The following is a 14,943-nucleotide window of genomic DNA, read 5'->3' as shown; positions in this document are numbered from 1 at the left end:
ACACATGACTGACAAAAACACATATTCAGCTATGCAAGCACCACACATTCAACATAAAATGATCTCTCCTCCATCACTTGACACAAACATGCCTATTCTTATATTTCAAAAGAAAAACTTTCTAAATGTCATATGTTTCTTTAGTCACTTCAATAGGGGTTTTTTTGCAAAAAGCCTAGCCACATCAATGAAGTATCTTCTAAAAAAGTCTATAGACCTTAAACATGGAGATATTTTCAGTTCAAATGAAGGGCAAAGTTATTTATATAAAGTTGCTATACCCATTTCCATGGAGTTTTGACATTTTATATGGAAGAAAAGAGGGATATGGAACAAGGCTCCGTTATGATTTTTTTATGTATCTACACAATTCATTATTACTTCTGTTCAACAATGGCGACCAAATGGTAGAATATGTATCTTATCTTACACATATAGCAAGGGATATTATTATTGTTGTTGTTACAGTGGGTTTTGGAAGATATAAGATAACAAAATGTTGTTCTTCCTCCCCACCATCTTTCAATGGCTCCTTTTGTCATTTCTCTTTAATGTAAAAAATAATCCCTATTTATATTTTTAAAGAAGGAATGGTTTGCTGAGGAGGGCATGCTTTTCTGGAGGGAAGACAAGAATTTGGAGTGCAAAAAACCAGAATGTATGTGTTTTTATTCAGTGACTGTTCTTTATGCCACCATTTTCATGTTGTGGCAGAAATATAATAAAATGGTGGTTGCTTGTACATAATTTACATAGAGAAAATGTCAAGTTCTGATTTGGGTATGTCTTTATCACAGCACATCTGAAACATTCAGTTAGATCTGAAACCCCAGCTTTCACTCCTTCCATTGTGTCCAGAACTTCAAACTGTCGTGGTAATTTGTGTAAGTGTCAGTATCCAGATACAGAAAAATGCCTATTCAGTAGATAGGTACTAAAGTGAACAATAGTTCCCATTCAAAATACCTCGAGTTTGTGAGTTCAAATCCTCAATATTTTAATACTAATTTTGTTTAGAATGTCTGCTGCTATTGTTGCTCTCTTACAGACAATCTCTAAAAGCCCCATTTGTGCATTGAGGTGATTAGGCAGGTATCAGGGAGTTGGGTATGTCATTCCTCTGTCCCCAGCAGTGGAATGGCAACAACACCATTTCATAACTCCTACCCTAGATTTGATGTTATGGACCTTTTCTGGGGAAGTAGGCTAGTGATCTTTATCATTCTGGTGGATGCACTAGCCCTGCTGAATGCATATTCCTTTCCAGTTTTTGCCCTGCTCCATCTTCGCCTGTCTCTCTCAAGACTCTCTGAAACAGGGGAGAGCTGTAGTTTTCTTAAATCTTTGCCCCTTCCCCAGCTGTTGTATCTGGTGACCTCCACATTTCTGGGGTGGAAAAGTCAGAATTTTACCTTTTTGTATGCAGGCCAATTCAAATGAGTTCTGAAACTATTCGCCTCTATCATCTCTTTGAGGTTTCTATATATATGGCAGCCAATTAAAGCCCAATGCATTGTTCATATTTTAGAAACTTGCACATTCTTCTTAATTATCAAATATTCTTTAATATTTCCAGTACTCTGAGCAAATGCATATAGAAACTTTCAAAGAAGATAGTATGTGCCTGTGTTGGGTTTACTTATGCCCCAGGCTCTTGGAGTTGCTGAGCGCCTAGTTCCCTTCTCTCTTCCTACAAAGAAGCAAGGGGTTCAATCCTGCAGCATAGCCAGATTAAAATTTTTCCCCAGCTGCAGAACCTGTGTTATCTGCTAATGAAGGGAAGAAAGAGGGTACTTGAACAAGAATAGGAAATGGTAGGGCAGCTTTTGTAGAGGAAACCTTTCAGCCTTTACCTCCAGTTTTGGGAGGAACAGAGGAAGGACCTGACTCTCAGCAGTTCTGAGAGCCTGGGGAGTTTGGAATTAACTGCAGTATTTGAACTCTGATACATTTATTCCAATGGCTCTGGCAGGGCTGAGGTACCAGTAGTGTCCATGCTAGGTTCTTCAAGCTTGGCCAAGTAGCAAGTTTAGAGACTATTCTAATGGGCTGTGAAAGGTGATATTACAAACTCTGGTATTCTCATGTCTGTGGGTTATTTCGCTTCTGTGCATATACAAGGAATCCAGGAACTGGAGCAAATGTTTATGTCTAAGTTATAAAGCCCTAAAAACAAGGGAATTTAGCAGAAAAACTGACAGGTGCTTAGCTGAAACACAATTACAGGGCCATAATATTAAAGATTAACATATATAGCAACAGTTTGCCACTTGCTAGCTAGTCTCTTACAAGATGTATTACTGCTAAACATTCAAAAAATCACTGGAAAATCACCTGGCATTACTAAGCAAAATCACATGATTATCATTAAGGTTTTCATAACAACTCTGTGGGGAAGGGCATACTTCCCCCTGCGCTTTTGTTTTCCGTATATAAAGCCATGTTCATGGATTCCTTGTGGGCTGAAATTGCAGATAGTTTCCACTCTCCGTTCCCTGAGTCAAGCATTTTACAATAGGTGACCTCCCCAAATAAGTCTTATCTTAGGTCATTGTACTAGGGCCTGGAGAGTAGAGGTGTTTTCAACAGCAAAAGCTGATATGGAGTGTCATACTAAAATAAAATCAATTAAGGAAAACTCTCTTTGGAGACATTTAGTATCTTTAAAGAGTATATGAGAGAGAGAGATGCTTGGAAGACCAGTTATTTCTTGTGGGAACTCTTACTGTGAGGTGAAGATAGCTGCCCCTAATCGCAAACACAGCTAATAAAACCGCAGGCTTCATTAGCCAGGAAGTGACAGGCCCTCATTGGTACACACAGATTACAGTCTGAAAACGGCCTATCCTTCTACCCTGCCAAGTTTTACTTCTGTTTTCTTCTTCTCTGTAAGTTTTCTCCTTCTTTAAATCATATGAAAAACACCTAACCTAAGGTTTATTTTTCATATTTTTCAGTTTTCTAGTAGACTTACATGAAAAATGTTGTTGGGGAGGGAGGGCTTTTATAACAGAAGAATAATAACAGAATAAAGAGCTTTCTGGCTTTTTAATTTCTATGTTAATGAGATACTACGTGGAATTTATTCCTAAAAAACAGTCACTATTTTTGCTTGCTTCTACTACAGCTCTGTGGTTAGTTTTACCATATGAAAGACTTTGGTTAGAAAGTATGGTCTCCTACGAAAGTGAACATTCAAGGGGTAGCATGCTTAGCCTTCAGGAACAAGAAGCATTTTGCATTACTCAGCAGTGACCTTCCTAGCTAATCCATGGTGATCTCCAAATTTGATTTATCCAGAGGCATAACAAGGCAGCCAGGCACCTGGAGCAGCAGGATACCTGGGGCGGTAGGGACTTCCAGCTTGCGCCATGGTGCCAGTATGATTGTGCAGCTGAAGTGGCAGCTATTATTTTTCCTGCCCCATGATGATGCTCAGGCCTGCTGACCCAGTAACTCCACCCTAGTTATGCTAATGCATCTAGTCTTTTTGATATATAGGCTAGGTACAGACATTCAAAAACCCTGCGGTGGAATCGATCTAAGTTATGGGGTTTTCGGTAAGCAGTGTAGTTTAGACTGGTAGTGAACAATTCTTTGGTGGGGAGGGTGAATCTTAGACCAGGTTCTGCCATTTCTAAACCAGTCTGTGTGTGCTGAGCTTCTGTTCTGTGATGGGTATAGACCAGTTTCCATTCACTTATACCGGTAAAAGTATAATGTCTGTACCTGGCTATAAAGGCATTCACAGAAGGACTGTCACGGGTTTAGCTGACCCTTTTAGGAGCTGGGGTTTACCCTCACCTTTTCCAAACCTGAAGTACAGAGTTAAGTTGACTACTACACTAGAAGCTAGTTGCTGGCCATTTGAGGGAATGCACTGATGGAAACTGAGTCAGCAGACAGTCCTGAAAATGAGACTTTCAAATCTATGATTGGAGAAAGCATTTAGCAGAATCTCCTTGAACAACAGCATTACTGACAGGATATGTTTTTCAAAAGTGCCTCTGTAGAAGCACTGAGTCTCAGTGAAAAGTCCCCTGGCTGGAAATACTTTGACTAGATATTTTTGCACAACAGCCAATTCTATTAATTGAAGGCACATTATTTCATACTGAAAGTACTTAAAAACATTCAGTTAGGGGAATGGATGGCTCAGGGAATTAGCAACGGGGTACAGAGCTAAATCACTAGCTCAACTGGAAGCAGCCACAAAGCACTATCATGAGACAGTTGTTTGGGGGTGTTGAAATGAGCTTGCAGAGTCAGCCTGTCTCCCAGTGGAAAGCTGTCCACATCACAAGAATAATCCTTACAACTGGCACTAGTTGGCACTCTTATCAACAGTCTTAGCAGAAAGGGCCAGGTCTCAAACAGCACAGAGACTGACCCACCCTCTGCTTTCTTGACGTTAGAGCTGAAAGTACGTGAACAGGGCAGTTTGGGGAAGTTCACATTGGTGCTGACTCTGCTGTATCTCTGCTAGGAAAAAGACTGTTGTTGTTCCAGGCTGTCAGCTGGCATCTCTCGCTCAAAGTGAAAAAGATTAACAAAAATGTTCAGCTTATCAGATGGTTCAATTTACTAAACCCCATGACATCACTCTTTATAAAGAGATTCACTGGTGCTGTCACAGTGTCAGTTTGGGTGGAAATGTAGCCATTATGCAAATATGCCTAAACTGTAGGTGAAACAAATTTCTACAAACAAAATAAAATTGGACATAGTGTTTAACTGATAAATTGTCAGAATACAATATAATCCTACTTAGCCCTTGTTTCTTCTTACTCCAGCAAGTCACTCAGAAAATGCAGTAGAAGTCTAGCATGGGTATGGAATAAATACTGATTTCTGAAGGAGACTTGTAGAGTCCTTTTAGACTATTAGGAATGATACTAATGCTGGGAACTAGAATCAGTGTTGCTCTCCTGACTTCAGCTGGGGAACTCAACCAAGAAGTGAACTCACTCCACAGTAGACACGGGGCCCTGTCTACCTCAGCAAATTGTGCTGAATTTGTTTAAAACTACAGCAGCCCTTAATCACCCTAATTTGAAAAAGGGCATGATTAGCTGGATTGAATATTCTAGGCCAAAACATATGCAGTTCTGATTCAAAAAGTATAACACTTTAAGAAGCAAGATGGTTTGGGGGGCAGGAATTAATCAGTATCTGACTTGCTCAGTGTAGTCTGGCTAAATGTATTTCAGATCAGTATAGAAAAAAGTTATACCCCCAAAAGCTTTACAGCTCATTTTCTAGTGTGGTCAGGTTTACTGATACCAATGACAGAAACATGGGTGAATAAAAAGGATATTCCTGTTATTACTGGAGGACAGCCCAAATAATTTGGTTAGTGAAGGGCTTTCCCCTCTAGCCCACAATTTTTCTGAGGTGCATGAAAATAAGTTGGTGCTCCAACAGAGCCCTTTATGTACAGTTTCTTTCTTTTCTCGTTTCTTGCGAAAATGCCTATGGCATCATCTCCTCTGGTCTGTGACACCTTCTCAGCTGTCTGCTATGGGGGTTTTAGTATTCTTCAAATAAGCTCCTCAGTAACTTTTAAATGGAAGAGTGATGAGAATAGATAGCTGTTGCTGTAAAAAAATAAGAAAGGGCATCCTGAATACTCCCCCCAGGTGATTTCTTATCAGTTTCCAGGATGAGAACTTTTGGTATGGATGAAGAACAGAATTTTGTTCACAGAGCTGTCAGCTGACAGCTTCTTGCAATACCTCTTTTCTGAAGAGGAGTCATGAGGCCAAAATAGGAATCAGGTGGATAAGACCATGACACAACAGAAAGGAGGGGGCTAGCAAGGCCACAAGATTCCCTCTCAAGTAGACTACAGCAAGTAGGAAAGAGTCAAGGCCCGTTATGGGAAGAAAAATGTGTGGAAAGGAAGTCACAAGGTCTGACAGGGCTATCAAATACTCTGGTAATGGTAATTCAGATAAATACCAAGCCCTTTTTTCTGAATTAGAGATCTGAAAATTTTCAGGTCTGATTGCTCCAAGTATCAAGTATGAGTTGTCACTTTATTAACATCTGTTGCAAAACCAAATGAATTTAGAATACGCGTGTTTCCAGCTCTGTATAGCAACATTAATAAGAATATGTATAATGATAAATTGTGCTTCTGTTCTATTCTACTCATTATCTTTTCATACATAAATCTAAGGTATAAAAAAATCACTGATATGGTTTTAGTTTTTCATTAGTTTCTCTTTCAAGAATTAGGAAATAGATTTCTTCTGTTATTTAATAAGAATGTAGGTTTTATGTGGGTGTTACAAGCATTAGGGATGTGTGAGTAATAAAATCCTTTTAACATTTGAGTACCACCTTTGTAATAACATTCTAAAGAGTACTACCTATGGGTGCATGAAGAGATTACATTTTTCATGTGATGAAGCCCCTGAAAGCACTCTACACCTGTAATGTAACAAACGTTCATGGCTGCACAGCGCTTTTAATTTGGTCAATTGCATGAAAATTTAACCCCCATCTGATGAGTTATCAGATGAAGGTGCTCTAGGGCAGAACTTTAGTGCTCTGCACAGGTTGATAGCGTGGGTTACTTTTAGGAGAGTTTGCCCACATCCCAAGTGCTTTTGTCCAGAATCTCTCAATCCTCACACTTTTGTGCTTGCCTCCTCCTTCTGCTGGAGTGCAGGACCATCCCCGCCTCCAGGCTGTCAATAACAGCCTCTATCCCGGCCCCACCTCCTCCCTCCAGCCAGCTGAGAGCCACAGCCTGGCTGAAGGGAGGTAAGCGGGGGATGGTGTCTCTCTCTGAAATGTTCCTAGGACCAGAGGAGCCAGCAGCCCAGCCAGGCATACTGTGGGAAGAGGGGTCTCTTCCCCTGTTTGCTCCAAGACTGGAGGAGCAATCAGCCCATTTGGGCAAGCTGTGGCAGGGGAAAGAATCTCTCCCCAAAATATGCCCAGGAACAGGGGAGCCAGCAGCCAGCTTGGGCCTGCTGTGGGGGGAAAGGTCTCTGCCCCGCAACACACCCAAGCACGCTGATCACTCTCCTGGTCCTGGAGGAGTAAGCAGTGGGAGAGACTCTCCCCTCTCCGAGTGTGCCCAGGCTGGCTACCAGCTCCCCTGGTTCTGGGGGCATTGCAGGGAGAGACACCATCCCCATTCCCTCCTACTAGCCAGGTTATGGCTTCCAGTTGACCAGAGGGAGGAAGCAGGGCTGGGATGAGAGCCCATCACTGACAGCCCAGAGGCAGGGCCAGCCACTACAGCCCCAGACAGGCAGGTTGCTTGGCTATGGCTAGCCTCTTCAGCTGCTCTCAGCAGTCTCCAGCTGCCCCCGAAGCCTACAGAGCATGCTGGGAGGTGTGCAATAACAACCCTTCTTCCGGTTCTTGGCCAGTGCAGGAAGCCTCTGAGCAACCCCCCATATAATGCCAAATGGCTATTATGTTTGATTGTGCTGTAACTTTTAGCACTTTGTGCAAAGTGCAAAAGTTACAGTGTGATTGCAAGTGCCTTCCTGCACTTCTGTAGCATAGCACTTTATCTGTCCTGCAAAATGTCTACAAATTTAAGGGTGTAGATGGGAAGGACTACATGCAACATCTGAAATAGTAATTATAACAGACTAGAAGATGAACATAGGGTAATGCATGGAAATCAGCTATGCCAAGGATAGAAAAGGGCCTTCTGACTCTTGGAAAAAAACACAGGCCAGGTACAGACATTATACTTTTACTGGTGCAAGTAATCAGAAACCAGTGTATACCCATAACAGAACAGAAATTAAGCACATATAAACTGGTATAAAGATGGCAGAACCTGGCCTAAGATTTGCCTCCCTCCGCACCAAAGGGCAAATGTATGTTTTGTTTACTGCTGATCTAAACCACGCCGCTTTCAGAGCACTGTGTAACTTAGATGGATTCTGCCCTGGGGTTTTTGAATGTCTGTACCTAGCCACAGTTAAGCTTCAGAACTTATTGGACTTAAAAAAAAAAAGTAACAGAATCCTTAGCTGACTTTCTCAGCTACCAGGTGAAAAAAAGATGGCCCAAAAATGATGCCTATCAAATATTTCTGTTGCCTTTCTTTTTCCACAAGAAAATAATTGATTTCTAAGAATTGGGGAAAGAAAGATGTGGAAAGTGACAAGAAAAGAAGATTAGCCAGAAAGAAACAAACAAAAAAAATCTCATAAATATGCATTTAAAGTGTGTGGTGTCTGTGTATGTAGGCTGGAGGTTTATGTATATCTTTCTGAAGAGATGTTTTCAGTCTCTGAAGTAGCTTACTCTGTGTGCCATGTGAATCTGGGGCTGCCATGAAGGGTGCACCCCATCCTCATTATCAAGTTCTTTGTACAGTCTCTCTCATTAAAAGACTACTGTATCTTGGCCCAGTGACTTTAAACATTAGTGTAGTTGCCCTTACTGGGAAAACATTGTATTAGCGTACAACGGGATGCAGTTAAAATAAACCGGGGGTTGAGGCATGTTGGGGGAGGGCGTGTGAGAAAGAGAGACTGATTTTTAATTGAAAACCAAGTTTATAATCAAACATAGAAAAAAAATAGGACAATTATTTAAACATTTCTCAATTGTTCATCTGAAAATGGAAATAAATGTTTTAGTCACTTTTTCCCTTCATGCCCAGCTAATTCTAAATAAAGTGGATCAAAAAGGGTGTTCAAATGCTTCACTTGTCTTACCTGTACCATTGTTTCCAGTGGTCTGAATTGTGGCTTCAGGCCCCATAGTGTCATATTCCTCTTTCATTTCTTCTGTAAAAGAAGTATGCACATTTTTAGCATTTGCACATTATTTGGCTGCTTATACAGCTAGCAAGCACACTGCAGTAACAAGGAAGATTCTTTAAAAGAAAACAGAAAAAAGCCTGTTGTAAACCTCCATACAATGCCTTTGTTCTGGCAACTGAATGAATTCAGTCGTGGTAGCTGGACAAGAACTTATTTACTTTAAACACAGCAAGTAGTGAAAAACAGAGGTATTTATTTGGGGTAAATGAAAAGCTTTTTCCAATATGAAATCCAACAAGCAACATGGGGGGAAAGGGGGGAAAACATTTTTTTAATAGTCAAATATAATTGAATTATTGGTACCTGGGAAGAGCAGGCATGTTATGTGAAGTGATGGCAAATACAGAAGGCAGGATTATGGACAGCAGATAATATATCTTTCTATCTGTTAAGTATGCTATCATATAGATGTTGTTTGACTTGTCTTCCTCATTTTAAACTCCAATGGAGTGGAAAATATATTAATATCAAACAGGTGCAAAAATGTAACACCTATATTTTCAACTGTGGGCAGCTTTGCTGGTGCAATTTGTTAGTGCTGTCTTTGCACTTGCAAAGTCTCTATTTGTAACTAGAAATTGGGTTAATTCACATGCAAATGAGTACTTTATGTACAGAATTATCTGTCTACCCATCTATCTGTCATGGAGCAGTTTGCTTTTGGTGAAGTTGCTGCGGTTGGATGTATTTTAAAATAGGTTTTATAATGATAAGCTAGTTTCAAGCCTTACCAGAGGATAGCACAGTTCTCTGTTTGATCTATTTGTCAATCTATCTTAGACATTTCTAAGGTTCTTGTCAACCTTGTTTTTTATTGCTGATTTGTTAGCAGGACTGCAACAAGTACTCACACATACTTAGTGGTTAAAATTTGGCTTTCTAAATGATTTTCACAGGTAGAACTAAATATATGTAATATTTCTCCCACTCCTTTCCATTTTCTCCCGAATCCCTTCCTTTTCATCTTTGAAGACCTGCATATATATGTATTTCTGTCTGTTTTCTGCTCACACACAACTGTATTTACAATTTGAGATTTAAATGGAGAACAGAATTAGTTTATTTAGTTGGATTCATAAAATATACAATCTAGGAAGGCATCTAGAAATGGTTCATCAAAAAAGTGTTTCCCAGAAATGAGCATAACCATATGATGAACCAGGGAGATGGAGTCCAGTCAGCCAATCAAATGATAGAGTATCAAGAAGGTCAAAGCATACTATTAAAATTCTTATTGGTACATGAAACATTAAAATTCTTATTTCTCATTTTTGTGATAAAGATTTTGATGAGGACAGAAAGTGGCCCAGTATTAATCCATCTCCATGACAATGATGTGACTGAAGATGAGGGAATAGTATAAACAGAACACATTCTCTGTTCATTCCTAAATTTGTAATCTTGTAGTATTCTTCAGATGTCACATTCTACAAGTAATTAGTTGGTAGAATAACAGGTTCTAATTGTATCATTCTAATCAAAACTAAAGCACAAAATGACTTAATTCAGAGCTTTACAACCAGTGTACAATGCTGTGGTATAAATATACATGTTTATGGCTTTGAAGTTTAAAAAAAATAATGAAAGCCCTTAAGTTAAAATATGCAGGTACAAACAGATGCTAAATTTGTACAAAAGCATATAATATGCAGACCAGATGAAAAATATTTGTTTAAACTGTACAACAGACAAGCCAGGCTTGATTCTTTTCCCAGATCTGGCCTTCTGCCTTCTGTAAAGAACATTTTCACAGGGACGTCTTGCATCCAAAACATTTAGGAGTTCAATATGCACTATTAAAATGTTGTCAATTGTGATAATTGATCTGCTGAAACAATCTGATGTGTAATATTTTTCCTAATGCCAACAAGAAATTTGAATCAAGGCACAGTATTCCTGAGAAGTTCAGTGCTAGATATAAATATAGCTATTGTGATTTTCTTCCTTGGTTGTCTCATGTGATTTCTGGTAGTAGGGAGTCACAAGTATCATAAGTTTTCCATCTGAGGGCACATCTACCCAGTCACTAGGGGGAAAACAGTTAACAGCATTTTTTTTTTTTTGCATAATAGTGGTAATGTTCAAGATTTCTGCTGCACTTCCTTCCTCATTGTCATTTGCTTCAGTAGTAAAGAGAAGTTACAGTATCTAGTTGCTTCCCAAAATTTATTAAATGCTCACAAATGCTTTATGCTGCTTCTCACTTTGCTCAGGTCACAAAAGTGCATTCTGCAATCTTTTATGTACAGATCTCCTTCTCATTTAGCTGACGGTTGCACAATTGATTTTCTTGCATTTAGAAGCTTGATTAACTGACTTTTTTTCACCTATACCTGATTTCTTACTAGAGAAAATCTGTAACCTCATATGGCACCCTCCAAGTCTTAAATATAAGCTTCCTGAAAAGTAGTTCTCTCTCCCCTCTCCCCACCACCCATTTTAAATAGCATTTTAAAGTATAAACTACAAATATATAGTTCTGCTTCTGATGTCATTTTACAGGTATAAATCAGACTTAACTGCACTGACTGTAAAACTGGTAGGAATAAGAGCAGGAGAATTCCTTATGTGTTCAGATTCAGCAAATAAATCTACAAATGTGAAGCTAGAATTTATTTAATTTGAACTGATTGTAAATGGGAGTTGTGTTGGTTTATTTTTTGGAGTGCACCTAACTACTCAGAACACATCTGACCAAATGTACTATGTCTGTCTAGAACCACATAGTGTATTTATTTTGAAAACACTTGTAAAAGTTTGCATTTTCCAGCCACCCCCGGGATAAAGGTTTGTAAAAATAAAGAGCACTTTCTTCCTTGAGATGAAGAATCCTTGAATAAGCAGAAAGAGGCCAAGATGCAGGTGATTTATTTAAGTCTGTGTCAATGATAATGATGTCATGGTTTCCAGCACACTGTGTCCACCCCATTGTGGGACGAAAGAATGTCAAGGACAATTCCAAACACAAAACTTTGATTGTGCTGAAACCGGAAAGGCACAGTAAGAACTCCACTGCGCTCTTCAGTTCAAAACCTGCATCCTGCAGACAAACTACAGAAAGCATGGGAGAAAGAGCAAAGGAGAGGGGGCTTATCTCAGAGTAAAGCTATGTGCTGAGGTACTATGGTAGACAGTCAGGCACCAGGGATAAAACACTACTGAATAAAACAGCACCAGAATTAGAATTATTGTCTATATTGTGTGTTTTGAACAATAAATAAGAAAAATATTTTATCAGAAGAAAAATGTGTTATCTAAGAGTCAGGATAAACAATGAGTAGCTTTTTAAGACCAATCTCTTTTCATTAGACATCAAGGCACCACATCAGAGCACTTTTAGAACAATAAAAAAACACACAATAAATCATGACCAATCATTAGAACTAGACAGGTAATAGCAGAGTAACTTTCTTTGACTGTCTAACTAGAATAGCTAAATAGGATTAAGGATTTACATTTTATTTCATTATTGTGAGACCAGAACACTATTTTATTTACCATAAAGGTAAGGGTATAAGAACTGCCTATTCATTTGTATTACAGGCCTCATTAACTACAGGTGATCAAAAGATTCTGCAAAGCATTCTTTTATTATATTTTAAACATTCAGAATTATGTTCCATGATCACTGCAGAAACCTGCTGGAATTATAAAATGCTAAAACTAGACTCTATTGATTTGATCAGTTTTAACTATTGATCCTAATTTTAAAAAGCAAACTTTTTAGAAGTTTGGAGTCATACATTTGTTATATCGTTATTAATTATTCCTTTAAGGGTGGAAATTCTAGTAATTGGTCCTTACCCTTGATTTCTAGATATTAAAATTTAAAGCATCAGAACATTCATTCTTATAGCTCTGCATATCTAGTTCATTAACAAATATGAATAGCTAACACCAGCTCATTTAAATAGTATGTCTTACATGAGTTCTCGCTACACTCTGTTTCTGTCACACTGCTCCCAAGAATCATTGGCTCTTATTATACATGTAAATGGCTATCATAAAAATAAAAATTTCATTTAAGATTGTTAATGACTTCTGCAGCAGTCAGACTTCCTTTAATGATCATCCTCTGCCCCTAATTAAACGTATTTATCTTTCAAGCATCTTTGGCTGAGTTCTCCCTCATAGTTGAAAATCTAAAACCTTAAGTCTTAATGGATATAACGATAAATGTTTATGTGCAGAATTGCAAGGATTCTAGAAACCCTAACAAAACAATATTAGAAGATGCAGAGTGAAAACTTACATCTTGTTGGGGAAACTAAACAAAAATAAAAGGCTGCATAATAACCACATTGACATAATGCATCTTTTTCCAATGTAGCTTACATTTTAGTCATGGAAGCACTGTATTTTTTTTATGTTCTTTTAGGTTAGGGTAAAATTCTCTGAATCTACTCTATGAAATACTCGTGTTGAATGAAGATAAAATCACTTCCTGTTTCTTTTCCTTTATTCTGCCCATGTCTTTTCACACTAGCATCATTTGTTTTGTAACACAGATAGAAAGGTCTAATTGTGGTGATGTTGCTAATACTCCTACAAAGCCAAGAGAGAAAAATTCATCTATGAACAACTCTGAGGGATATAGGCCAGATCTTCAGTTGATCCATTGACTTCAACTTAGCTATTTCCATTTTCATCACCTGAGGTTTTAACCTATTATGTCTCCAAATTGGTGGGCAGAAAAACTTTGTGGAAACAATGCAAATTCTCTTTTTTGGTAGCATTTTCACACTCCAATGCTCCTCTGTATAAGAAGATTTTAGATCAGGGGTTTCCATTTACAGAGTGTGTAACATAAGGTTTCAGTTCTAACATAATTTCCCTTGTTTTTATTATATTTGGCCTACACATATTCTTACTTCCCTGGAGAACCCTACCAAACAGTGGGAATCATTATCAAGTACTTAACTGTTAAATAATAAGAGCTACCTGACCAGGTGGAAGTGTGAAATCGCATTCACACTTAACAAAGGAAATGATTAGATAGTTGAATTACAATAAGAGGTGTCAGACAGACACTGGAACTACACTAAACTAATAAATAGCTATTCATTTTGGAACTGTACAGCACTACATTTTGTAAGCCTATTATGTATATAACATGTACAACAATCTCCCTTTCTTTTATGTAGATTCAAAATGTCATCCTAATCATACATCATCTGCACTTCTGAAGTATAGTGTAAAAGTTATGTTTTTAAATGTACTTGTCATTCAGCTTGTTTCCAAACAGAAATGTAATCCCTACATAAAATGTAAGTACTGTAACATGATCATGGTAGCATCACTCCATAATCTGTCATCAGCACTTGCATCTCAATTCTGCAAGAGACAAGTATGACCAGGGAAAGAAGGCTGTTCTATTTATCTGGTTTGTGAATGACAATCTAGTTGAATGAAAAAATGAACAACCAGATAAAGTATTCTAGATATTGAAACTCCACACTTACCTGGACCATTTACAGAGGCTTGCAGGATCTCACTGTTGTGCCAGGTGTGATCTACTCCACTTTCCCTCATCTCATCTTCCTCTTCCTCTCTTGGCAACACTGCTTGGCTCACATGCGGGGAAGACTCATGGTTGGGCACGCTAGCTGGGCTAGTTTCCTGGTCCAGCGTGTTAATAATACTGTCGTCTTCAGCAATATGAAGCTTGTCCTCCTCATCTGTTTCTGAACCTGTTTCCACTACAGTCTCATAGTTCAGTACTGCAGAGAAAGCAGAGAACACACAATATTACTAAAAATTGCCCAAACTACCCCTTCTAACTTGTTCCTTACATGCACAATAATTCATTATTTAATTATACATACAAAAGATCTTTAATGAATTTCACAATTCCTTCTAATAACATACTTAGAATTTAATGTAAATTAATTTCTCCTAAAATAACTGGGAAAGAATTTTAAAAATAAGCTATTAATATACATACACTGGCATTCTAATATGCAAAGGATTTTTATAACTCATTGACATTACAAAATGAATTGATAATATAGTACAGTTTTACTATAAAGAACTAGCCAATTGTTTACATAATCTTTTTTCCCCCGCTACAAAACATACGTGAACACACATTTATCTTCATACTCAAATGTGTGTACATACCAGGCAAATACACAGA

The 14,943-nt window shown here is 38.3% G+C and overlaps 1 protein-coding gene across 2 annotated transcripts in view; it reads right to left on the bottom strand.

Annotated features, from left to right (window-relative positions):
- Positions 1-14,943, bottom strand: part of ZEB2 (zinc finger E-box binding homeobox 2) — a 134,632-nt gene that overhangs the window by 26,687 nt on the left and 93,002 nt on the right. For both annotated transcript variants that reach the window (XM_090045813.1, XM_090045815.1), the window contains 2 exons: positions 14,270-14,527; positions 8,700-8,771 (listed from right to left, as the gene is read on the bottom strand). In XM_090045813.1, the coding sequence (XP_089901939.1) occupies positions 8,700-8,771; positions 14,270-14,527 (330 nt within the window). The remainder of the gene's footprint in view (positions 1-8,699; positions 8,772-14,269; positions 14,528-14,943) is intronic.

This window comes from Crocodylus siamensis, chromosome 4 (genome assembly GCF_052110815.1).
Source record: "Crocodylus siamensis isolate JL-2025a chromosome 4, ASM5211081v1, whole genome shotgun sequence".
Taxonomy (NCBI): domain Eukaryota; kingdom Metazoa; phylum Chordata; order Crocodylia; family Crocodylidae; genus Crocodylus; species Crocodylus siamensis.
Note: the sequence above shows the minus strand (reverse complement) of the source record. Positions and strands in the feature narration are given on the sequence as shown.